The sequence below is a fragment of the Epinephelus moara genome, chromosome 24, assembly GCF_006386435.1.
Source record: "Epinephelus moara isolate mb chromosome 24, YSFRI_EMoa_1.0, whole genome shotgun sequence".
In the NCBI taxonomy this organism is placed as follows: Eukaryota; Metazoa; Chordata; class Actinopteri; order Perciformes; family Serranidae; genus Epinephelus; species Epinephelus moara.
The window spans coordinates 11,009,952-11,035,405 of NC_065529.1; the positions used below are offsets into that span (position 1 = coordinate 11,009,952).

Below are 25,454 nucleotides of genomic sequence, written 5' to 3' on the forward strand. Positions count from 1 at the left end.
GAACAAATCCAGTTGAGTATAGCTGTGCCTGTTTAATGAAGACATTTATGGTCTTTGTCAGCTTCGGTGAAGCACAGACTTTTCATCTAGTGCCATAATAAGCTCAACATGTGAATGCGTCCAGTGGTTTATCCGGCTAGAATTTTGTTTTTCTCTACAATGAGCATTAGAGCTTCACGAAGCCTGTCACATTGCTGTGCAGTGGAAATATAGCAATTGTTGAAGAACTGAAGAATATAAACCACACCATTTAGCATCAACTGACTAGGACTGTCACATTTAGTAGAAATTTAAACCACAGTTCAAATGTATGAAAAAAAAATTTAATTTGATCTCTCTTATTTGAACTTATACAGTGTATATGTACAACAAGCTTTGCCTTGTACTTGGGACATTTGTCGAAATGCAGTCTGTCTGGCCCATTGTTTATCCTTGACACGTGAACGCGGAGCACAGAGAAGCAGTCAGAGCTACAGGCTACAGTCAGGCTAAAAACAGAGCTCAAATGACGTTTTTCCAAACAACTTTTTATGTCTGGGCTGCAGCATACTTGGATCACTGTGGATGAGCATGTTGGAGATATTTTGTTGTTTCAATTTTGTGCTCTTGGACGTTAGTCTGGGGCGCCGTCAGCCATTAGGTATGCTAGCCGCTCCCCCCGCCGATCTCCGCAAGGGATGTGAGGACTCTAAAACTTCACCAGGGCCTCCATCGGCATATGGGTGAGTAGATAATGACTGAATTTTCATTTTTGGGTGCACTATCCCTTTAACTCCTCAATTGGCTAAAATTAGGCCTAGTTCTAATGTAATCATTAACACCAACACTGTTTCTGCAATCAGTCTGAAAACCCCCATTGAACATGCATCATTAGTGTTTTAAAGTGGAACTTACCGACAGCTTCCCTCAGGGCTACTAAGCTGAGGACCAGCAGACATAGCAAGTGCTCCATCATCTGGATCCTGATGGATTACAACAGAATCACGAACAGATCAGGTGCAGATAGGATCAGAACCTCTTCACTTTATCTCACAGGAAGAGGAGGCATTCAGTCTGGGCCTGTGCAGGAAAAGGAAGAACAAGATTACTTACATGACAGCTCCTATAGCTCTATGGAGGAACTGAGTTCATTAAGCATTGATTGCTAAATGAATTCAATTCAATTGAGAATGTAATTTTAAGTTGACTTCCCATCCATCACAATAATTCCTTGGTCGTCTTTAGCAAGTAAATATGAAAATCACCATTTTCTCTACATATTGACTCTTCCCAGTGTCAGTTCCAAGTACTGTTATTTGTACACTCCATGTTTGAAAATCCTGATTGTCAAACTCTGGTTGTAACCAAGTGGCAAACTTTACGGCTGGAAAGTAAAACAATGTGAACCGAAAATTGCATTTCCTCTAGTGGCCTTTTGAGGCTGGCTCAAAAAGCAACACAATCGACTAGGGATGGGCAGCACAAGCAAAAACACTATTCGAAAATCATGGCAACTATTCGACGATTTTTCGAATAAAAAATAAAAAAATAAAAAAATAGAAGAGCCGCGTAAAATAGAGAGTTGTCGCGCGACAGACGGGGGTTGTCGCGCTGCTCCCGTTCAAAGCATTATTTGATGCATTATTTGATGCTGAGAGCAAATGAAGTAGTACAAAGAGCGAGAAATTACGCATTGCGGTGGATTGATCAAACAAACTTTCATCTCAGGACGGCAGTTTGTGTCAGTGTTGTCAGAGTTGTATTGTTATATAACTTGCATAGGTATGTGATGTTTCATAGTTATTTCAACTGAAATCATGATGTTTTTTTTAAGTCTAACCAAGTAATTTTGTTGCCTAAACTTAACTGTAATTGTTTCATGTTTCCCAGGTATTACAGTGTATTTCATCCAGAAGACAGCTGTGTATCACATACAAAGGCTAAGGCAGCCGACAGTATGAGGTGCCAGGGGGGCATGACAAAGTGTCTGTTTTTGATGACCTGGGAATGACAATGGATTGCTGTAATTTTTGCCAGGTCATTTTCGGATCAAGTTTCTTCCTTTTTTTCTCATTAGTTTTTGCCCTCTGGTTTCTTGTAGGTATAATTTCAGATTAGGTCCACAGTTTCGAACAGGTGAAGGCTCTTCGGAGAACCCCACAGAACCTGTATCAAGACCAGATAAGATTGTGAGATATTGCCTGACTAAGATGGTCAGTCCTAGAGTTCTTGACTCATTAGGGTTCCATTCTGAGTCACTACACTGACCAAAAGTCTTATAAAGAACACTACTGCATCTGTTGGTGCTATGCTCCAAATGAGCAATATACATGGTCAAATTGTATCCTTTTTTTAATAATTTTGTTTCAAAATACAAATGCTAACATGTTTCAGTAATAAGCTGAATGCATTTGTTGGCAAAGTTATTTTTCGTCCTTAACCTAATTTGCACTGTAGCTTCTAATCTACTCCTCCAATTCAAAGGAAGCAAACCAGTTTCACTGTCAACATTACAAGATGGCACAGAAATTAAGGATGTAATAGCCTGTTCAAACATGTTTAAAATGCTCCATGTTGCATTATGGCTCTGTGCAACACTATATTATTTCTATGAGTTATTGGGGTTTTTTCATGGATAGTGACCATAGCGATTTTCTAGTAAGAGATGTGGATTAGAAATCAAGGATGTAAGGAATTATCATGGGCATATTATTCTGAATGACTAAATACATCTGTGATTGAGTTCTTATTGTTTTTTCTGTCCAAAAGGTCCTTGAGGGCCCCTCCTTTATTCATGTGTATCACCATAACACACGCACTGTGTGTCTTTTCTGCTCACAGCAAGAACTGATGGTCCTTCCCAAGAGACAACTCTGCTTTACAGGCTTTGATTCACTCAATATAAAGTAGGATTACAATTCTCCATGCATCACAAGGCCTGACTGACTTCACTGAGTCAAACACACACACACACACACACACACACACACACACAAACACACATACACATCACCGTCAGTCTGAACTCTCACACACATTGCTGAGAGTGAAGGGATGGGTATGGTGAAAGGAGAATAAAGCAGGAGGGGGATGAAAGAGAAACAGGGGAATCAAAAATACAAGTGGAAAATCTGAGACTGAAAAAAAGAGTGCACAAGAGGATGACTAAAAGTGGGACTGATGGATGGATAACAGAGTTAGACCATGAGTTAAGTAAGATGAGAGTAGTGTATCATGTAACTCCAAATGACCCCAGATGCATCACAGAGTAGAATCAGCTCAGTACTGATCCCAGCACATTTAATATTTTGCTGAAGTTAAAGTGTGACAGTCAGCTGCTCACTGTGTACTGACATATCACCATTGTGGGTCTGCAGGCTGAAGTCTGTTGTAGGATGTTGCATACGGCTATTAACATGAACTGGCAGTGATGTTGGAGAGACACATTTACACCAGCAAAACATCACATCTCTTTCGGTCACACTATTTGCTCACTAAACTATACCATTGACCACTGTATAAACAATTCATGTGACTGTTTTTCGCAACATGCATGCAGTCCAGTTGCCAGAAGAAGCAGGTTTCTGACAACCACGAATTCATTTGTATTTGTATGTGTCATACATATCATATCATTGTTTCTAAACTGAGGTAGTATATGAGCTGACTTTGTCATTGCAGGTGGGTGGGGATGGTGGATGGCAAGGCACATGCCTGCCAAGCTTCAGACCATAACTGGAGACCAACAAACAAAAACGGTTGTTTTTAGCGAGTCATCGCATGTTTCCAACAGCTTTTTAGCCACCTTCGCTGTTTCCAGTGGGGATAGTGCCATGAAAAGCGGTTGTTTTTTACCAAGACACTGCTGTTTTCTAGCCAAGATTGTGCCACGAAAACCAGGTATTTTAAGCCACATTATGTTTCCTAGACATGATTAAGTGTTGTGTGTGCCTAAACCTTACCACAAGGTAACCACAGTGTTGTTGAAATGTAAGGAAACAAAGTTTCAGCATATTCGCTACATAATAATGCAAAAATGTCATGTATCTGGGGTTTTGCAGAAACGATGACAACGTTGGTCAGTCAGTCATTCGGTCCACCACTTTGGCCCAGACAAAAATATCTCAACGATTATCTGAAACATTGCCCTGAAATTTCACACGGACATTCATGATACCCAGAGGATGAACCCTAATGACTGGCGATTCCATTGGGTCCTCAAGCACTATCAGGAAGGTGACATTTTATTTTTTTCTGTGAAATGTTTCAGCAACTATGAGATAGATTGCTTTGAAACTAATCCTGGTGAGTAGACGATGTATCCTGAAGACCTTGGTGATCCCTAGACTCTTCTTCTACCCCATCACAAGGTCAATACTGTGGCTATAGCTAAAATGTCCCAACAACTATTAGATGGATTACTGTTTAATGAAGACATTTATGGTCTTTGTCAGCTTCGGTGAAGCACAGACTTTTCATCTAGTGCCATAATAAGCTCAACATGTGAATGCGTCCAGTGGTTTATCCGGCTAGAATTTTGTTTTTCTCTACAATGAGCATTAGAGCTTCACGAAGCCTGTCACATTGCTGTAAATTTGTTTTATTCAAATGAAGACCGTATTAAAGTAGCCTCTACTTTTACTTACTTTACTTACTTACTTGTATTGATTCTTGCGAACAAATTGTGTTGTTTGGTGATCAGGTTCTCAGCTGAAGAGGGTGCCGATATTTTCAGGCAAAGTCTGAACATGTCTAATACAATCTTTACAGGTACAACGACAGAGTAACTTTTTCTGACTGATCCTTCTCTCAAGACAAAATTTCATGATTTCATTTATGTATCTGTTATAGGGAAACAGTTCCCCTCAAGTTCAGGTTTTTAGCAGCAAAAAGCTTGCAGAAGACAAATCTAAAACAAAGCCATTTTCCTCTTGAATTCCTGTCAAGCCGTCATTTCTTTTGGCTCTGAACATTTACTTCTGATAGCAGACTGAAGCTCTGTGGCCGTCCCTGTGGGGTCGGTGTAAGCCTGGCTCAGACTAAGCCTGATTTGCTGTCCTCCCGGTGCACACACTGGCAGTTTTCTCTGTCTGTGTCTGATAGGAGGCAGAAATACAGCCTGGGATAACAGGAAGAGAATGAGCAGCTCTTTGCTTGTGGAGAAGGTTGCCCGCCTTCATTAAGATCCTGCTTCAATGCCTGCTGATAAAAGTCTCAGGTTCGGAAAACGTCACTGACCTAAGGCCTAGTCCACATGTATACGGGAATTTTGGAAAACACAGATTTTTCTGTGTGTTTTGGCTTTTTGTCCACATGCCAGCTGCGTTTTCAGTTGCTGATAATTGACCTTCTTTAAACTCACTCTTTAAACATCCTACCTGAGTGTCCTGTCTATCTCTGACAGAGAAACTCTCCTAAATCAGGATGTGGGCTCCTAAAATCTAATGCTTAGTGTTAAGGAGCTCTCTAGAAGTGATGCTGCAATGCATTATGTTGTGCAAGAGTTGATAAAAAGAAGCGGCATCCAGTGCTGATGATTACTGTTAAGTCACCAAAGATAAACTGAGCAGTGTGAGCACTTTATGTTAATGGAGGTGGCTAAATGAAAATAGCTTGATGGTGAAAAACTTCCCAAAGTGATGACTTGCCAAAATGTGACTGTAGCATTATCTATATATGGTATTCTCATTTATTTCCATACAGGAATAGTTTTTAGAGCCAGCATCTAGTGTTCCTTTGATGAACTGCAGCTTTAGAGATATCTGCAAAGGCTTCAGTTAGAGGTTGTCAATGGTTAACAGCTGAGAATATTTTTGAAGGGTTGCGCGTTTCGGTCTATAGGTTGTTTTTTTCTACTCCTTAGTTTACTGCACTGGGCACCAACCAGGTCTGGTGGGAGTTGTTCATTTGTTTATTACCACTAGAAATGCCTACCTGACCCAACAACGTTGCTGTGGAAACATTTTGCCCACCCTACAGTCTCACCCCATCACCCCGGTAAGTACGTAAGTGGTTCAATTTTGAGCCGCAAACCCTCTTTAGCTGTGTTAACTATGTTACCACTGTTCTCCGTTACCAGTGTTGGCAGGGTTAATGGTGCTAACATAATTATCAATGCTAAAGAGGTTTTACAGCTCAAAATAAAGCCATTTACTCAGCTGGGCTACAGTAGGGTGACCATATTTTGATTTCCAAAAAAGAGGACACTTGGCCCGGCCACGACATAGCCTACTTAAATGATACTCGCAGTTTACTCAAAGATGCCTTATAATTTTAATATATTTAAAGTTTATATGTATGGATAGAAAATTCAGTTATATTACAAAATAATATCTCTCAAAGACACAAATTCAGATAGGCCCCAATAGGGGACACATACACACACTAGAGTGTGGCTACCGGATCCGAGCCCGACGGGTCCCAACGGTAGGCCTACCCGACGAGTCAGGCCGGGTTGAGTCAAAAATGTATAAATTGTATTCGGGATCAGGTCGGATTCAGTCAGTTTTCAGTGAAAATGTAGTGTAAAAATAAATAAAATCCTATTGTCTGTCCTGTTTATTGCTTGGGGACTGTTATTTACGTGACAACACCTGAACAGAACACACACACACACATTGGCTGTTTGTTTCTACCTCTCCCCTCGCTGGAAGCCTTGGACCTCCCGCCGCCCGCTTCCGTCTCAAACACGGAGGTCTCCCTCTCCGCAGAGCACCCACGGCGCACGCCCAGCCTGTTAAATAGCCTGTGACCATAACAACTGTGTGACACAAACTCAGTGCTTTAGAAATTAAATAATGTCGGGCTCGGTTCGGTTTCGGACATAACAAAACAGAATGACTGTCGGGTTCGGACAGAAATATGCGCCCCGTGCCGCACTCTAACACACACACACACACACATACACGCACACACACACACACACACACACACACACACACACACACACACACACACAAACAAGGAAAACCGGACATTATCATCAACTTATAAACACCCCCTGGATGCCCCGGACAGGACGTGAAAAGTGGACATGTCCGGGCAAAAGAGGACGTTTGGTCAGCCTAGGCTACAGGAAGGGGTCCGGAGGGTGGCCACCTTGTTTCAACAGCGTTACCAGCAATAATCACAGCATTAGCGGTGCCACTAGCCAGCTCCCACCCAAACCCCAGTTGTGTGCATTGCAGAGCGGCCAAGGCTAATGTCGGCTAACAAGTAAACACCATGTTAACACCAGCAAAGCCAAAATAAAGTAAAATAAAGTAAAAGGCAAAACATTTAAATTGCAAAACATTCAAATTTCACCAGGTCTACATGGTTAGCACTTTGAAATGCGGCACTAAACTCACTGTATTTCATTTCCTATTGCATTTTCTTAAAAAAAAAACAAGTAGTTACTGGTTGAAGACTGTTGGGCTATTGAAAGCAAAATTAAGCAAAACTGATAGACCTTGCTTCAGTTTTTACCCTATTGATGATTCAAAAAGTGTTATTAAAAAAAATCTTTTAGGACCAGCTTAAAAACCCAGTACAGTGTTCCTGAGAGTTTCATTCATGTTGGATAATACTGCAGTAGAAGTGTCTGCATTCTGTGCCAATGGAAGAAGCACTGTGTCCTTTGTTGAATGTGGTAAGGTGAAGAGTAATGGTGTGGAGGTCATGTGGTGGATGGGTGTCTGACTTTCATGTAGAAAATGAGAGTTCTGTTTGAAGATTGGGTTGAGTGAACACAACTAATGGAAAAAGATACTAAAATGATCAGTAATAAAATTGCTTCTACATCATTTATTGTAAAGGGACTGAATGACCATGTGTCAGACTGCTAGAGCACTTGGCACTTTAGCAGTCACTTTTCTCTCCATATAATTGTATCATGACAAATATCCCATATGGAGATACAGTACTGTGGCTCACACATTTTCATCTAACTAAAAAACAAGGTAAATGTTAAAATCTCCGTCTGTGACAGCATTACATCATAAACTCCAGAGGTGGGGAAAAATTGATACAACATAGTATTGCCATATTTTGCATAATTTGCATGGCAATATTGTATCAATACAAGAAAGCCAAGTATACATTCGTTTTAAGGATGTAGTCTCCTGATCGACAAGTCTATTATTTGGTCGCTATCGTCTGACCAAATTCTCATTAGCTGAATAATCGCCGTGTTACTTTCATGAGGTGAAAAGTGCTACATCAACAGCTTTCCAGGATTAATCCATTATTTCCTGCTGCAGGGGGACAGGCTAAGTTACCTGTGAAAATGGGGGTTGACAGAAAGTTGAACTCGCCCACCCTCACGCTCAGTGTCGTGGTGACGCAGACCTCCTGTTAGTTTCTGTAAGCTGAAACCATTTCCCTCAGTGGAAACGAAGCTTGTATTTACTTGTATTTCACAGGTAAGAAACAATAAATTGTGAAGACAGTAAAGCCTCCACTAAATCAGCATTTTAAGTCGTGTGTGTGATCTATCCTCCAGGGATTTATACTTCGGGATTTATCCTGGCTTCATATGAGCAGAGGAAATATCCGCTCGTCGCTAGGCTAATGTATACCATGTAAAATGCCGTAGGCTGGCGCTAATAACGTTAGCATGTTGTATTTGCTTGGAAAACGTGTTTAGTGTACGACAGTTGTTTTGTCGGTCAACCTTGTGAGTTGTAATGGAGCCAAATTATGTGCCGTTACCTTTGTTAGATGCTGCTGTTGTCCCTGGTTTTATATGAGAAGAGCAAAAGATCGCTAGACGCTAGGCTAATTTATACAAACGCCATAGACTTGTGCTAATAACGTTAGCATGTTGTATTGGTGGGGGAAATGTGTCCAGATAAAGACAAGCGCTTGTCTGTCAGTTCTGCGATTTATAGTGAAGCCAGTTTGCGTACTTGTGTTTGAAATTGTCCCTATTAAGCCATATTTAATATGTGTTTTGAATCAACTATATAAATAAAGTTTGATTTGAACTAAACTTTATATCACTTAACACAGTCCTCCACCACCGTCTAGCGCTTTGGAGGTGTAACTGCAGAGTGTCACGGACACACCACCGCAGAAGTAAAAATAACGTGCGGAAAGTTTTCCTCTGAGGACACAATCTGCAGTAGAAAAAAGGTAGAAAATCACAATATATTGCAACATATGTTGCTGCAATACTCAGCACATTGCAAAGTGTTTAGAATTGCAATAATACTGTATGGTGACTCAAGTGGCGTAATAATATCATATCGTGGGGTCTCTCGTAATTCCCATCCTCTCTAAACTCTACAGAAAATATACAATTTAACGAACACACAGAAACATTAACTCAAACTACACAAAATGTGTACATTCTTCTAAAAAACTACAACATATAGCAGCTATTTAAGCAGAGTGTAACCCATAAAAATAGTGAATGGCTTCGAAGCTTTAAGAGGTGTAAGCATTTTCCGAAGTAGCTGCAGTCTGTCCTTATCTCTCTCTATTTTCTTCTCTAAAGTTGAGGCTGTTGAAGGGCACTTGAAGACAGCTGCAGAAAAGGTCAAATGGCTCCCGACATTAACAATTAAATTGTGGGACACACACTCTTTATCTGTCCTTCACCACAATGCATCTCTCTCTCTCTCTCTCTCTCTCTCTCTCTCTCTCTCTCTCTCTCTCTCTCTCACCTTCATGCTTCATAAAGGAGAATGACCACCCAAGGCCATGGGGCTTTTAGGGCTGTGTAGACATCTGCTGATGAAGCATATGCTCCCCCAAGGACCCCCCCCCCCCCCACACACACACACACACACACACACACATTAAGGCAGCACAATATCAATTAAAAAGAGGTTAAAGAGATGTAAAGGCTGGGTGGTGGAGAGATGTGAGAACGAAGTTGAAGGTCAACCTTAAAGAGGAACTTCAGTATTTTTCATCCTGGATCCATGTTTTCGTGTGTAATGGGCCATTTCTATTGTCACTTTTGGCCATGCTGAGTCCAAACATGCCAAACCGATTTGCGTTGCCTTTGTCAGTTTTAACATACAAAGCCACACCAAGCCATGCAGACACAGACCTTTTCTTGAGTAGGGCCCAAAGGGTAGCACTGATGTCTTGCTGACAGCAGCAAACCCCCGGCGACCCCCTTCTCCCCCCTGAAATAAGTGTGGGTGTGTTGTGAGACTCCACTTACCTCTGTCTGCAGGACACAAGAGAGAAAGACCTTTTAAAAAGTCTGTGTGTTCAGCTGTCAGTACTTTTGTTCTAACTGAATCTCTGTGGTTTGGAGTTTAGTTTCCCTCCTGCGTCCTGTTTTTACTTTAGATAATCTGCTTTATTTTACTGTTTGATGGCTTTCACCCTAACATGAGCCTGTTAAGTTACGGCTGATGAAAACCCTACATTTCCCTATTTTGCTGCTTCACAAAAAAATATATACATATATATATATATATATATATATATATATATGTATATTTTTATATATATATATATATATATATATATATATATATATATGTATATATATATATATATTTATATATCTAACAAAATAACAGGGGACTTTTATTGTGAATCAATGGGAAATTAAATGTTTTTATCTCTGAATTAGCAGAATGTTGTCAGAGGCTTTTCTTCAATAAAAACAAGTCTACTGATACCACAAGACAGAAAGTAAAAGCAGAAACAGCCACAGTAAGATGTTAGACGAAGAGCTGCAGACAACAGGCTCTTCCTAGAACCTGGTAAGTACTCAGTCCAAACAGACGAACCAGATGGAAACAGGCAGGGTGAGGCCAGGCAGAGGGTCAAGAAGCCTGCAGGTAAGTACTCACAGGATGCACACACAATGGCGAGTGTGGTGACACTGTGAAACTCTCTGGACCACAAGAAACCACAGGTGAGCAGACTGGAACACTCACACTGTAGCGTCATCGTCAGATGGAAACGCCAAGCAGCTATAGCCAAAAGGAACCAAGGACACGGAAGCAGGTCTCGAGGTCAGGGACAGATGGCTAGTGCATTTACCGGGAATCAGACAAAGCAGACAGGTCAGAGACACAGGCAGGGTCAGCAAAAGGAAATCAGTCCAGTGCTGGAGAGTCCTGCATGAGTGGCGAATAACAATCTGGCAACAAGTGACTGTGAGGCTGGGTTCAGCAAACTCCTGCTAACTCGGTATTTCTGCTGAGGATTGTGCTGAATATTTCCGGCAACGGTGACACGTGATGAGTGCGCGCAGGGAGGAGGGAGGGAGGGACGGAGGGGGGCTCGGGCAGGACGAGACATGAAGGCATCTGATTGGTTCTTTCCATTCACACTGAATGGCAGGGATTGGTCAGAGTTTTTACAGGCCTGCAGCTGCCACAGAGGTCTGATTTTTTTCGTTCCTTTTTCTGAACACATTATGTATTGACTACTCTCAGGACGGAAGGACCATTTCACCCAGTATAACAAGAAGTGTTTCTGAACAGGGTTACCAACTATAGCTTTAAAACTGTGTATTGTAAGCCAAAACATGATCTTTTTTTGATAACAAAGTGGTTTTTGTACCTAAACCTAACCACACCTTAACCACAGCATGGTAACGTACAAATGTAACATATTTGTGGTTTGTAGAAATGTACAATGCCAACATTTATTCTGGCGACTGGGTTGAGCAACCCGGTGACTGACTACATCTTCTGTAGTTTTAGAGAGAAGGTTAATTATCATATTCTCCCTGCTGTTTGTTTGTGATTCAGCCATTTCATGTTGCTTAAAGCTATGGTCTACGTTTAGAAAGATGATGAGAAAGATCTGAAAAAAAGCAGATCTATTTCAAACAAAATGGACGAACTGGAGCCATTGATTGCCTCTAACCGCTACGTACAGACCTGTGGGATTATGATCATAACGGAAAGCTGGCTTCACCCGCTCATACCTGATGCTGTGGTGCAGCTAGCGGGCCGCACTAGCCACCGGCAGGACAGAAACATCGAGTCCGGTAAGAGGAAAGGAGGGGAGCTCTGTGTTTATCTCCATAACAACTGGTGTAACAACAGCAGGATCATTGCTCACCATTGTTGTCCAGACCTTGAGGCTCTCTCAATATCCTGCAGACCATTCTACCTTCCCCGGGAACTGAGTGTTGTCACCGTCTCAGCTGTCTACATACCACCGGATGCTAACGTAATTCTGCCCACCATCCCCAGAGTCTACCAGCATTGGCTCTCCTTAAGAGACTGGAAATGCTGGTATGGCTCCGTGGTGGACCAGCTGCCCTGCTCTTCTTTGTCTGGCAGCCATGCATGAAAAAGCCTAGCACCCAGAGGACCTCAAGGCGACAGTCCCTCCATCTCTCATACCATGCAGATGGTCAGCAAGATGCTCAGTTTAGCTCGTCTGTGTCATCCTGACCTTATGCATGCACTGTGGGGCGTGTGTATGGATACATGTGTGTTAAAAGAAATCAGGCACAGAGTTTAATGTCTCCTGTCAAGCACCGTTGTGTAAAAATGCACCTTTGAAAAAGCAGAAAAAACTTGACATTTGAAAAGTATGAATAGAGGGATTCTTTTGCATTCATACCAAATGTCTGTGAGTTAAAGTGTCTGTCTGACCCAGCCTTGGGTTCTCTACCTTTGTGAGAAGTTTAAAATTCTCCATCTGAAAAGACTTCTGTGCATGTCAAGAATCAAAATGTTTGTTTAATGATTTTGAGTCCTTGTAAGATCTACAAGTGTATACATGTATTTCAATTCAGAACTCCTTCGCATCTTTATTTATGTATATATATGTACATCTGTTTGTTCTGAGGATGACCCTTACAGAGGGCCCCTCAATGAATGTTCAGAAACTAGCTCTCTCTACCTCTGCTGCATTCTGAAGAGAGAATAGTATTTGTGTATTTCAGATTTGGCAACAGCACAGCATCACTGCCACGACAAAGCAGAACTGTGAACCGTGGTTGTGTTACCTGAATATTTTCTGTCATAGATGGAATTTTTTTCACAGTGATGGAAAATCTGAAGGCCGTCCATCCTTTCGACAGATTAGAACACTGACGGTGATTCACCATAACTTTAAGTAATTCACAAGCTTGTCCAGTTGGCGGCATGTGACTATTAATTAGCTATTGTCTAATCTCGTCTTTGATGTCACATCCATGACCTCGTTGTCTAGTTGGCTTTAGCCATTACATTGGTTTGCTATATCACCACATACAATTGGAGAATATCACTGCAGCTGAGTGTCCAAAGTCTCTTTGCAAGGTCAGTGTCTCTGTTCTCTTTTTTTCTCCATGCGGATCACACCTGAGTGACGCTCCGCCACTTTTTTTCTCCAAGAGAGGAAATAAATAATCCACAGTTCTCATAATATGTGTCATACAGGAAAGCAAATAAAAATAAATGGAGTGGTCAGAGTTGTGCTATTTACATTTAAGATGTGTTGATTCATTCATGACGTCAACATGCAAGAAAGCATTCCATCTTAAAAGTTGCTGATAGCTGATAGCACACACGCACGCCCGTCATACACTCTAAAGAGTTTTGTTTTAACTTTAAATAGTTAGTGTATGGCCTGCCTTAATATTTTAAGTTTACTGACTGTTGAGTTGACTTGAGAAGACAAGCCAAGGTAATTTTTTTCATGATTCAATTTGTCATTTCAAATTCAGTCAACGTAAAATATTTAAGGCAGCCCAGACACTAAATTTTTTAAAGTTAAAACAAATTGTTTCTTTTTGCAGTGTAGGTAAACTGCTGTACTTAAACAAATAGCACTACACCCCTGCTTGTGAAAACATAATATACAAGCTTGTTCTGTATATTAATTAATAAAAATGAAAATGAAATGCCATTAAATATGTCCTACAATAAAAAAAAAAAAAAAGACAATTGAAATGATGGGTGGGCTTGGGTGGTATCACGGTATAATGGTATACTAGGGTATTCATCTTGACATTATGATTTACAGTACCATCAAAAATACAGACGTTCATTTTTCTATTAACATCCTACTGGAGAGGCTGCAATAAGGATGTTTTGCATATAGTGCACATCACGCGCCACCAGAGGTCAGTGTGTTGCAAGAGGCAGCTTAGTTGACTGTGAGTGGTGGTAATAAACATAACAGGAGGACGGTAAACAGCTGGAGAGAAAGCAGACAGATTGCGGGGGAAAACAGTATATTTTTACTTCTAACTCGGTAAATTAAGGTTTTATTTGGACCAAACCAGAGCTGATGATTATTTGAACGGTGGGCTAACTAACTAAAGGACTAACAAAACTAACCAAGATGGTTTTGATGAGCTTTATTTTGTTTCTGTCAAGTTTGACAGACAGACTGTTTTCACCTTTTAGTGTTCAGGATTTTTTGGGCGGGCTTGAAATTGTGGCTTGATGATGCACTGGAGCCATCCTTATCATAACATAACCCCCTCTACACTATATAAACACTGGAGAACAAAGCACCAGTGGTTTGCCCCCCGCTCAGTCACCATTTACAATACTTCCACGGCCTACAGTTTGCTAGCTAGCTATAGCTAGTATTAATACCCACACCAGAGTCCTGCATGGGTCCATTTTTGAAAACCCCCACCCATCAATACTCGTAATGCTCAGTACCAGAACCGACCCATTAACGTCATTATGTCTAAGTCCAAGCCCCACCCACCCGCACTGTTAATAAAAGTCCCACAACCTGACCCACACCTGTGATGAAACACACACAGGCTACACTCACCCACATTAAGCTGGGTTCTCCGTTCTTTAATTACAAATCCTGCTGAGGGAAAGTCTCTTTTTCTGGCTGTGCTTGGCAGAAACATTCCATGCAATCACTGCCAGGTTAGGAAACATTTTAGCACGCTCCTTCCACCACCATAAAACCTCAAAAGGATCCTCCTTGGGTGTCTTGAACGCAATGTAAGCTGCCAACTCATCCTCAGGCTGCCAGTTACGACCCAATGCAGGACTCTGACCCGCATTATAACAGCAAATACACAAAAATATGCGTTAATCAACCACCTGAGCCCGACCTGCAAATAATGAAGCACAATGGTGAAAACTGTGGACTGAGACAGACAACCCCTACCAAAACCCCCAGCAAGCTCAGGTTTTGGACCATGCTTTAGTAAAACCTTGCATACTGATCTGCTTTAGGCCTTTTTATTATGGAGAAATTGGATGAGTGACTTCTAGCAAACTCTAGATTTCATGTTGCATGGCCTGCTTTACTTTTTGCTTTTTATTTTAGATTTATACTGTATTTTGTGATCAAGATTAATCATATCAGCTAAAATCACTCTTCCTCTTAAGATGTGGATCTTTCTTGCTGTTGTTTTAACCTGCCTCCTTGCTTGGTTTCACAAAAGCTGTCTTGCATTTCAATGCATCTAAAATGACCTGACTGTGATCTCTCAGTCTGGTTTGTGAAGTTGCATGGCACTAAGCCATCCTCCTCCGGGTTATACTAATGTATTATTAATGGGTGCTGAGTCAAGAGAGTGCTGTGTATCAGCGCAGCACTGCTTGGCCTTTGCCTGGCCTTTAGCACTATTAACCAAGTCTTACTAGATACATTTCTGACACTGCCTTGGAGTGGTTCTATTGTTCTACCATTTATCAAACAGGAGGATTTTCTGTGTCAGATCATTGTTCATGTTATTGTCAGTGATCCCGCAAAATACTCCGCAGACCAACTTCTCTTTTTATGGTACAGCTTCCAGGCTCATTATGCTTAAAACAAGTTAGTAAATCAACATCTGGTTTCTATCAGTCTCATGATTATCTAAGGTAAGTTAACATGTATATACAGTATATATATAAAACTATATACATATATATATATATATATATATATATACACACATATATACACATATATACATATATATATATATATATATATATATACATACACACACTCATACTCAGACACTCACAGACACATGCATACACACACACATCCACCTTTATGCATACATACACCTTCATATCTACACACACGCTGTCAACTTCTCTACATGTATTGGTCCATTTATTTGCTCCTGTTGTGGATTTGCTGACGTGCTTTGTGCTCTGTTAAAGCTGGGGTGGGCAGAAATCTGAAAAAGGCAAAAAAAAAAAAAAAAACTGCAGTATTTCAAAAAACACACCCTGCTCCTGCAGCTCTTCCCTCTCTGTCCTAAGCCCCTCCCACCAGATAACCACAGGCATATGTATACACCTAATAAAGTAAACCAGTGTTTCCCATACATGAATTTATTTCAACTTATTTCATTGTGGAGCTCATTCACTCAGCCACTCCACTCTTAGCTAGCTAGGCCCCCCCACAGTCCCTCCACCTTGCTCCCCGCCACTGTGGACTGCTTCCCCAGGAGGAGAGCTGGCAGCAGCTCGGGAAGCAAACCTTTAGGTTGGTGGCTGTAGCAGCTTGCATTGGGCCAGTGAAAAACCCCCAAGCAAAAGGTGTCACAGCAGGCTGATGGCCAGCAGCAGCACTAGGTCTATCCTGTGTAACACCTGATGAATTAAAATCTGCCTTTATCAAGAATCCCTTTGTTGCCCAATTGATTAATCTCCAGAAAACATTCTTTTGGTTGCAAGGACAAAGACTGAAGTAGTTGTGTGGAGAGAGAAAGAAAGTTTCTGTGAGAGAAGTTCAAACCCTGCCTGCTTTCTCACCTCCACCTCTCACTTGGCCAAACACTGTGTGAAGTGGGCATGCTTGTCTGAATTACAAAAACAGTCAAGAGCAACAAGCACATTGCTTGAAACATACTGATGTCATAAAAGTTACATTTGAGCTCTTTTCTATTGCAACTTTTCCTGCAAACCTTAACACTGAGGAATATAAAAAGGACGTCTGAGAAACTCAAACCTGTGAACCTCCGAGCTGAATTTATGGCTCTGCAAATTTACCCTGAAATACACAAAGTCAGTACATGTATCTGCCAAATCTCAACAAAGCGACCAAGCCATAACCCATGTGCTATCTAGACATTTGTTTTCTATATTTAACAGCATATAATAAGGTGCCTGGAAGAATATATATTTTAAAAAGATGTTTAAAATATGCAAATTTAATTAATTCCTCCAATCTGATGTGACATCTTCATTACCTCAGGACAAAGTGCAAGGGTTGGGGTCCACTCATGGGGCAGCTAATGTTAAACCAACTGAGATTTGGGGTACTGGGAGATACTATACAGGGCTCAACAGTGTGAGCGTTTCACTCGCATTTGCGATTAAAAATAGGTGTGTGCGAACTGTAAAAAATATTTAGGGGCACATGTGTGCATAAAAAAACAGCCCAAGCAGCCTATATTTTTGTCAATAAAAAAATATGATAATCTAACCGCAAATGTTGGAGGAACTCCAGCCGCCTTCCCTCTTCCCCGTGTGACACGGTTATGGGCGGTTTTCCAAGCCACTGTCGGCACAATGAATATAGGCTAAGTCCCACTGTCGGCAGGGTGGAAATAAGTCAATAAGTCAAAGTGTGGAGGAAGCGGCGGACCTACGGGGAAGCCTGCTCCGTTCTCCCCGTTCTGACGACACCTCGCCGCGTCCAATAGCAGAGAAGAGCCTGAAGTAGACCCGGAAGCGGTCACCATGGAGCTGTAGCTCCTGAACGAGCCTGTACCCCAAATCCTGTCTTGTGCGCCTTGCTCTCCGCTTGCTCTGCGCCCTACCCTGCGGGTGTTTCAGAGGACCTGGAGAATGTTTTAGGATAGTAATAACATTATATAAGATAATCATATTGCAAAGATAATATATATAAGATAATAACATTAAAGACAAAATTAAATTGCAATACTTTTTCAGAACTTGATTTTACCTTTCTGTACATTTTGTATACAAATTCATTAAATAATTTTGCTTGTAAATGTCTATTTGCATCACATTTATTACGGTAAACACATTATTTGATCAATTTACATTGTGCCCCTAAAGTTCTTTGTGCGCTCCTTACTTTTTCAACTTAGGAGCACATGTGCTCCCTGGGAAAAAAGCTAGCGTCAAGCCCTGCTATACACAGTACGTGACGTCCTGCCTGTGTGGATATTAAAGTGTCTCATGTGTCTCAACTTGTGTTGAGGTGAAATAAAAAGCACTTCCTGGTTCAGAACTCATCTCTTTGTCTTATTCTATACAGTTGAGAGACCTAAGCTTGCCACAATATGTTTTTATAGCTCGGTGAAATTTAAAAAAAAAAGTTGTAAAAATGTGCACTCAATGTTTTTATGTCATATGCATAGAATTAAATGCTCAAAGAACCAAACAAAGTTATGTTAAACTGACATAAAATTCCTGACATACAAGGGTCATGTGACACATTTATTATGTGTCTGGTTTACTAAAAACTTTTATGTTACTGTATTGTATTAAACTAAAAGTTTTGAGTGCAAGCTGTTCTCCCCCAAAAAATAAAGTGTGAGCTAACTGGGGTTTACAGTGAATTGTATGTTTCTGTAAACCACAGATATGTAACATTTTCACCTTATTATGTAGCAGATATGTTGAAACTTCAAGTTTCAACAGTGCTGTGGTTAACATCATTATGTCTAGGCACTTAAACCACTTGATTATGGATAAGATTTTTTTTCCACTAAAAAACGTTTTGTTGGCACAATTGCAGCTGAAAATGCAGCTGACATCCTGCTGAAAAACAACCAGTTTTTTTGTTCATTGGTCTCAAACAGTGGTCTGCGGCTGGCAACCGTCTCGCCTAAGCGCATGCATATACAGTACATATTTTTGCACACACATTTATACTTCGCAGCATCCCTCTGAGTGTTTGCATAAAGCTGATTGGTTGATCTAACTTTCTGTTGGGAAGAGATTTCAGAGTGGAAAGGAAAAAAACATTCTGTGCAAGTATGAAAGAAACAGCCACAAGAAAGCCTCAAACACATTTTAACCACCCGTACTCAGAGTGTTAATCATCTAAACATTATTCTGTAATTAATTGATTGAGATCACTAACCACTAACACACAAGCAAATGTTACCAATTAGTCATTAAAAAATAATGAACAACTAAAGCCTTTAAAGCTGCACTGGGAATTTATCTAATTAGGAAGAAGTCAATCTTGTCGCTGTGATCCACTAACAAAAAGGTACCATGAAATGTGAACAATAAAAATTTTGACTACCAAGCATCTAATTAGCACTCCAGGGCAACTCCTCCACCTCAGTGTACACCATGTATCTGCCACCACTTTATGCAAGTGAGGCATTAATTGACTGACCACATGCAGGGAAAAACACAATTACTGCAACATTCATGGATGGAAAAATATGAGCGATCATATCAAGACATGCTAAACTGTTCACTAAGTCCCTAGATAAAACTGGCAAAGACGGTGCATAATGATGAGTCCTGAGCCAGAACCCAGGCAGCCAACCGGGGGGGAGATACAAATCTCCAGGCTGCCTGCTGCACCCTGAAGCAGCTATTAGTTTGCCATCCACTAACAAGGGGAGTGTGGCGCTTGAGAGCAGAATGACTTCATGCCCACTGTGGCTGACTTCATCAGGACACAGAGAAACACATCTATTATCAGTGTGTGTCTGTGTGTGTGCGTCTCATCATTACAGAACAATAGTGGGTCTATGAGTCCCTTTGGCCACCTCTGGCCCTGTTAAACAGAGAACCATTTACTGAAGTGCAATCAACACTTTTAACACATACACACACACATACGAAGGGCACTTTCACGGGGCTGACTACTGTACCACTGCAGCAGCACTCACAGAACCCACTCAAATCACAGTCACTTGACAGGATGTTAGAACAGCATGGGTTGACAAATACTTAAGAAAACAGTCCCTTCTATCTCAGCATTTAAAGGGCTCATATGAAGGGACACACCTTGTTGTTTAGGTTTCATCAGTAGCATAGATTGTATTAAATAAAATGGACGTGGACACCATGACATCTCCCATTGGTTTATGGACTCCTTTAAGTTTGGCATTTCGGCAGTCACCACCTTAGATTCTTGGAGAGAATCAGAAGTAACCATGTTTGGAGGAGAGGGTGAAGCTGTGTAGGAGCGAGGGGTGGATCTAAATCAGACTGTGGTGACAGTGGCTCACAGACAGCCTGTCAATTAAACATCCTTAATTATGCGTAACTTTGAGACTGAATAAAATGTAATTCAGGTAACCAAAACCGTTTTTTGTATCAGGCTGTAAAGATGTATATTTCTGCTATAAAGATTTGCATTTTAACATGGGGGTCTATGGGGATTGACTCGCTTTTGGAGCCAGCCTCAAGTGGTCACTCAAGGATCTGCAGTTTTTGTCACTTCCACGTTGGCTTCATGTCTCAACCCTGGAGGTTGCTGCTTGGTCTGTCATCCATACTGTCACCAAGACAGTACCTGAATTTTTGGGTTTAGGGGTCCACAGTTTTGGACTAATCAAACACAAAATTTGGAAAACTTAGCTAAAACGTATCTGCATATATACATTTTTAAGAAAAAAAGAAGAAACCCTTACATTTAGGTTTCAAAGGAACCAAAGGATACTCAGACCTGGTCCAGGAAGACACAAAAATAATTGGTTGACTCCAGCAGACCCAACTAAAGAGTAGGAGTGTAATAATACATTTATAATAATACATTTATTCATGTTGAACCATTCGATACAAGGCTTTCAGTTCAGAATACATTCCAAACCAAAGAATACGCTGAACTGTTCTATTACATGTGGAAAATAAAATCTACAGCTTCAACAGTGTTTAATATAATGTTCACAATGCCACTGTGTTCAACAAGGCAACATGCTGTCTGTCCCTCCCACCCCCAAACCAAAATATTCTACTCCAGTGAGACACACTGGGAGGCAGCTATGCTAAGCTAGCTTGTTGGACAATGGTTAGTAACTTCATTACCAGCCCAGAAAAAGAAGATCCTCTGATAAACTACAGGTCTGGTGTTTGGAACCACTTCAGTTTTGCTGTGAATTATGAGGGCGATGTTGAGAGAGAGCGGTGGATAAACACACCAAGCCAAAGAATGAGCCACTGCACAGCTACAGACTCTCTTTAACAGCTAACCCAGTAGCACAGAAACATACACAACCCCGGAGCTAAAGCAAGAGCCACTGCTAGACGACAGACTCTAATAGCAGCCAAGCCAGAAGCACACACAGTCTGTAGTAACACAGCACAAACGTTCCCAAACCAGGGAACAGGAGCCGCTGCGTGGCTATAGCCTCTTGTTCAGCAGCAAGCAGCAGCTAATATTAGCACAAGATAGAAGATAACGCCTTGGACTTATTTTGTACCTAAAATAATTAATTGAGAATATAACTGGCAGATTAACCGATAATGAAAATAAACATTAGATGCAGTTCTAAACTTGGTGACGTACTTGAAATGAATCAGCAACTATTTATTTAAAATTGCTAATTAATTATTTAAGCAAAAAGGTCAAACATCAGCAGATTATTCCATTATAATAAATAATAGTTAGCTGCAGCCCTGGACCAGACCTGACTCGGGTCCCAGGTTGCATCTTGACAAAGTATTCAGTGGCAACTTGACTTCTATACACACAGAATGTAATAATAATAACACGTGCATAAAACCAAACACACACATACACACACAAACATGCAGGTCACACAGACAAGCAAACACCCTACTCCACTTTCTCCTCCCTGCTTCACAGCCTTGTTGTTCTACTTTCTTCCTGGCTGAAGGACAAAACTCCAAAGCCCCTCTCTCTCTTTCTGTGTGTGTGTGTGTGTGTGTGTGTAAACGGATGTGAAGAGTCGTGGCCTATAAACGCCGGATGTGTGACTTCTGACCTCAAATATAAGTGCTGCCTCTCAGTAGTCATCACCATCACTTCTGACTTCCTGTCCTGACGGCTGTCAGGCCTGACTTCTAGCTGACCTCAGGCCAAAGAAGGCTGCTGGGTGGAATAAGGTCAGCAGTGCACTCAGGGCCATGGACAGCTTGTTCTTAAGAGACCACTACGTTTGTTCTCTGCCTCTGGGCCTTTATTTATTAAATGACTCAGTGATGAAAATTAGTCCGAAAGTGACCCAAAATTCTCTGACTGACACACATTTGGTCCTACTTTTAGACTAAGAGTAAATACATTTTTTCAGTTTTCTTAACCTTGGGAAGTCGTCCTTCAGGATTCCAGAGAGGTGTAAGCCTTTCCTAACTTGTTCAGAGTTCTAAGCAGGCATTGACTTATATAGATACTTAATAAAGTCTTTAGCCCCTTTTCCACCACAGGAAATATTATCCATTAGCCGGAATTTTGAAAAACCCACAGAGATCTCCGTTTTCCTCTGCCCGACAAACCACTTGCTGACAGCTTCTCACCCTCAACCAGAGCTACAGCAAGTACCCTCTGCCTGTCCAGTAACCAGCAACTAACTAGTGTGAATTAAATAAAATAATAATAAAAAATAATAAATGGTAGATTGATTACACAGGAAGGTTAGGGTAAGGATGAGGTGCTTTGCAAACTGCAAAACACTGTCTGTGTTATTGGGGCCTAACCCTCTAGGGGGGTCCGGGGGCATGCCCCCCCTGGAGAAAATTTTGTATTTGATTTAAAGGCATTAATCTGGTGAATTCTGAGAGTCAAGTTATGATGGCAGAATATGCCAAGATTTCAACATCTTTGTGAATTCTCAGTAGGCGCTCCAGCCAGTGCACTATAGAGTGACGTTCATTTACCGGAGGCATTTTAAATCTGGCAGATTTTTGGAGACTATGCCGGGGCAAATTAGACAATGGCAGGCCACTATTGGCTCGTCAGTGTATGGGAAACACAGTGCGTATTGTTAGGGGTATGCCTCACTCCCTCTCAGATCACGTTCTAAAACAAATAACCCAGAGAATTACAGCTTGACTACTGCCAGCAGGATTTTATTTAGCCCAGTTTCCAAATCAGCAACACACTCAACAATTCTCTCTCTCTCTCTCTCTCTCTCTCTCTCTCTCTCCCCCTATACATACATACATACACACATACATACATGTATATACATATATATATATATAGATATAGATATATATATCAGGGGTCGCGTTAACCGGATATTCTCGGTCATTGACCGGTTTTTTTTACAACAATGACCGGAAAATCTGAAGGCCGTCGGTCATTTGACCGGTTGCAATTACCGCCCCTGCCCACATGGCGGCGGTGTGCACAGCTAGTGGCTGCCGTTTTCACACTGCAGAGAAAAAGTCACTCATCTGCTTCATGTAGCGTTGTTGACATAACGCCCTAGACACACCAGATGCGGTAGTGCCGCAGAAGTCCTGCGAGTATACTCGCAGGCGCTTGACTGTCCACACAGTCAGCGCATTTCTCCTGCGCTCTCCACGCCGGTTAAACATCGACTCCACTCGTCTGTTCCCGTCAGCACTCGTTTTTTCACTTCAAGAGGTCATTTTAAACATGGGTAAGTCCATATTTTAATCATTTTTTATAACGTAATAAGTTAATTACAATTTGTCATTGCATATCCATGTATTGAGCGTGTTGGATAAACACTGGGCATATTGTTATTGACCATTTTATTTATGTAGTTATGTCTGTAGGCTCGGTGACACAAAATTAAAATTGTAATGAAGTGATTAGGGTATTGAAAAATGTGTTTGGTTATGCACTGTTGTGTTATTTTAAATTATAAACACAGTATTTTACTGCTCGCATGAAAAATAGACCTGACGCCGAACTGAAGCGCTGCCTCCGCGGACGCTCCGCTCTGCTCAGCGGCCTGTGTGGACAGTCAGATAGGTTAACATGGGCGCCGATTGAAAACTGCCTCCGCTGCTGGGCGCTGCGCTTTGTTTCCGCGTCCAGTGTGTCCAGAATGGCACAGGTGTGTGGATGTCTGTTCATCTTTTCGTTCATGTCCTTATTAATGCACACTTTATAACTTGCTTGTTGGATTTATCAAAAACGAACGAATGAAAACTAAATATCTTTTAATATCTTAAAGGAAAATTAAAATGACCACTAAAAATAGATTATGACCGGATTTTTATGATCCTGTCAGTCAAAATGACTGGCAACGAAAAAGTCCAGCGCGATGTCTGATATATATATATATATACCGACTTATCGCATATCGCGACAGGCCTAATATATATGTATATATATATATATTAGGCCTAATATATATATATATATATATATTAGGCCTAATATATATAAATATATATTAGGCCTGTCGCGATATGCGATAAGTCGGTTAATTGCACAGTAAATTAAAAGGGAGATGGTAACTGACCGTCAAACGGTAACTGACATTAGTGTAATCAACGGAGGGAAAGCTCTTGTCACTGAGTGTCTTTGTCTCTGTGGGGGAGACGGCTATGGGCTACACACACCCAGTGCGATCTTCGTGAGGGGGAGAGGAGGCAGAGGGAAAAAAAACAGTTCAGCGTCAGAGAAAGACATGGAACTTGTTCCTAAACCAAATGCCACAGCCCTTGTGTGGGAGTGTTTTCGATTTAAACCAAATGACAGAGGGGAGCCCAGTAATTTGGACAAGCCGGTGTGCCTGGTTTGTTCTAAAACCATCTCAACAAAAAGACCAACTTAACTGCACACCTGAGAGTGAGAGACTGACAGTCTATATTTTGTATTTATTTATTTATTTTGATATTTGTTATATATGTTATTTCGGATATTCAAATTTTCTTTTTTGCACTCCCAAATATTCTTGTTAAATAAATGTTTATTTATCTTTAAAAGGGTGTACTTGCATCATTATGCCTTTATTATTATTATATAAGTTTAAAAAATGGTCTAAAAACAGCAAAATTACAACAATGATAAAAATGGTCTTATTAAAAGCACAATTTTACGCAATATTGTCGCTTACCGCAATAATTTCTGATGCAATTAATCACCCAGCAAATTTGTTAATATGACAGGCCTAACATATATATACACATACAAACATATATAAATATATCTCAGTTTAGAGTAATAAGTTACTTATTACATTTCTTTTGCATTGCTTTCAGCAAATGACATCAGCACCGCAGAGAGTTATGCATAAGAACGGGAGGGTGTGCCTGCCAGCATTGCTCTGAAGTTCAAGGGGATGTAAATTGTCACAAACCGGGCCAGTTAGTGGCAAAAAGGGAGTCCACACATGAAGTACCAAATCAAAATATAATTTATTTTTGGCAAAGAAAGGGCAGAGTAGCCGCATTGATCAGTACTTCCTAAGAAGTCAGTCGAGTCAGTCGGNAGCAAATGACATCAGCACCGCAGAGAGTTATGCATAAGAACGGGAGGGTGTGCCTGCCAGCATTGCTCTGAAGTTCAAGGGGATGTAAATTGTCACAAACCGGGCCAGTTAGTGGCAAAAAGGGAGTCCACACATGAAGTACCAAATCAAAATATAATTTATTTTTGGCAAAGAAAGGGCAGAGTAGCCGCATTGATCAGTACTTCCTAAGAAGTCAGTCGAGTCAGTCGGATGAAGTCCAGCGGCAGGTAGAAAACCACAGTTCGCAGGATATCAGTAA

The 25,454-nt window shown here is 41.0% G+C and overlaps 1 protein-coding gene across 1 annotated transcript in view; it reads right to left on the minus strand.

Moving 5' to 3' along the window:
* The window catches only part of cntn2 (contactin 2), a 112,249-nt gene that overhangs the window by 60,192 nt on the left and 26,603 nt on the right, over positions 1-25,454 (minus strand). Inside the window, exon 2 of the mRNA XM_050038166.1 lies at positions 895-1,059. Within this exon, the coding sequence (XP_049894123.1) occupies positions 895-955 (61 nt within the window). The 5' untranslated portion in view covers positions 956-1,059. The remainder of the gene's footprint in view (positions 1-894; positions 1,060-25,454) is intronic.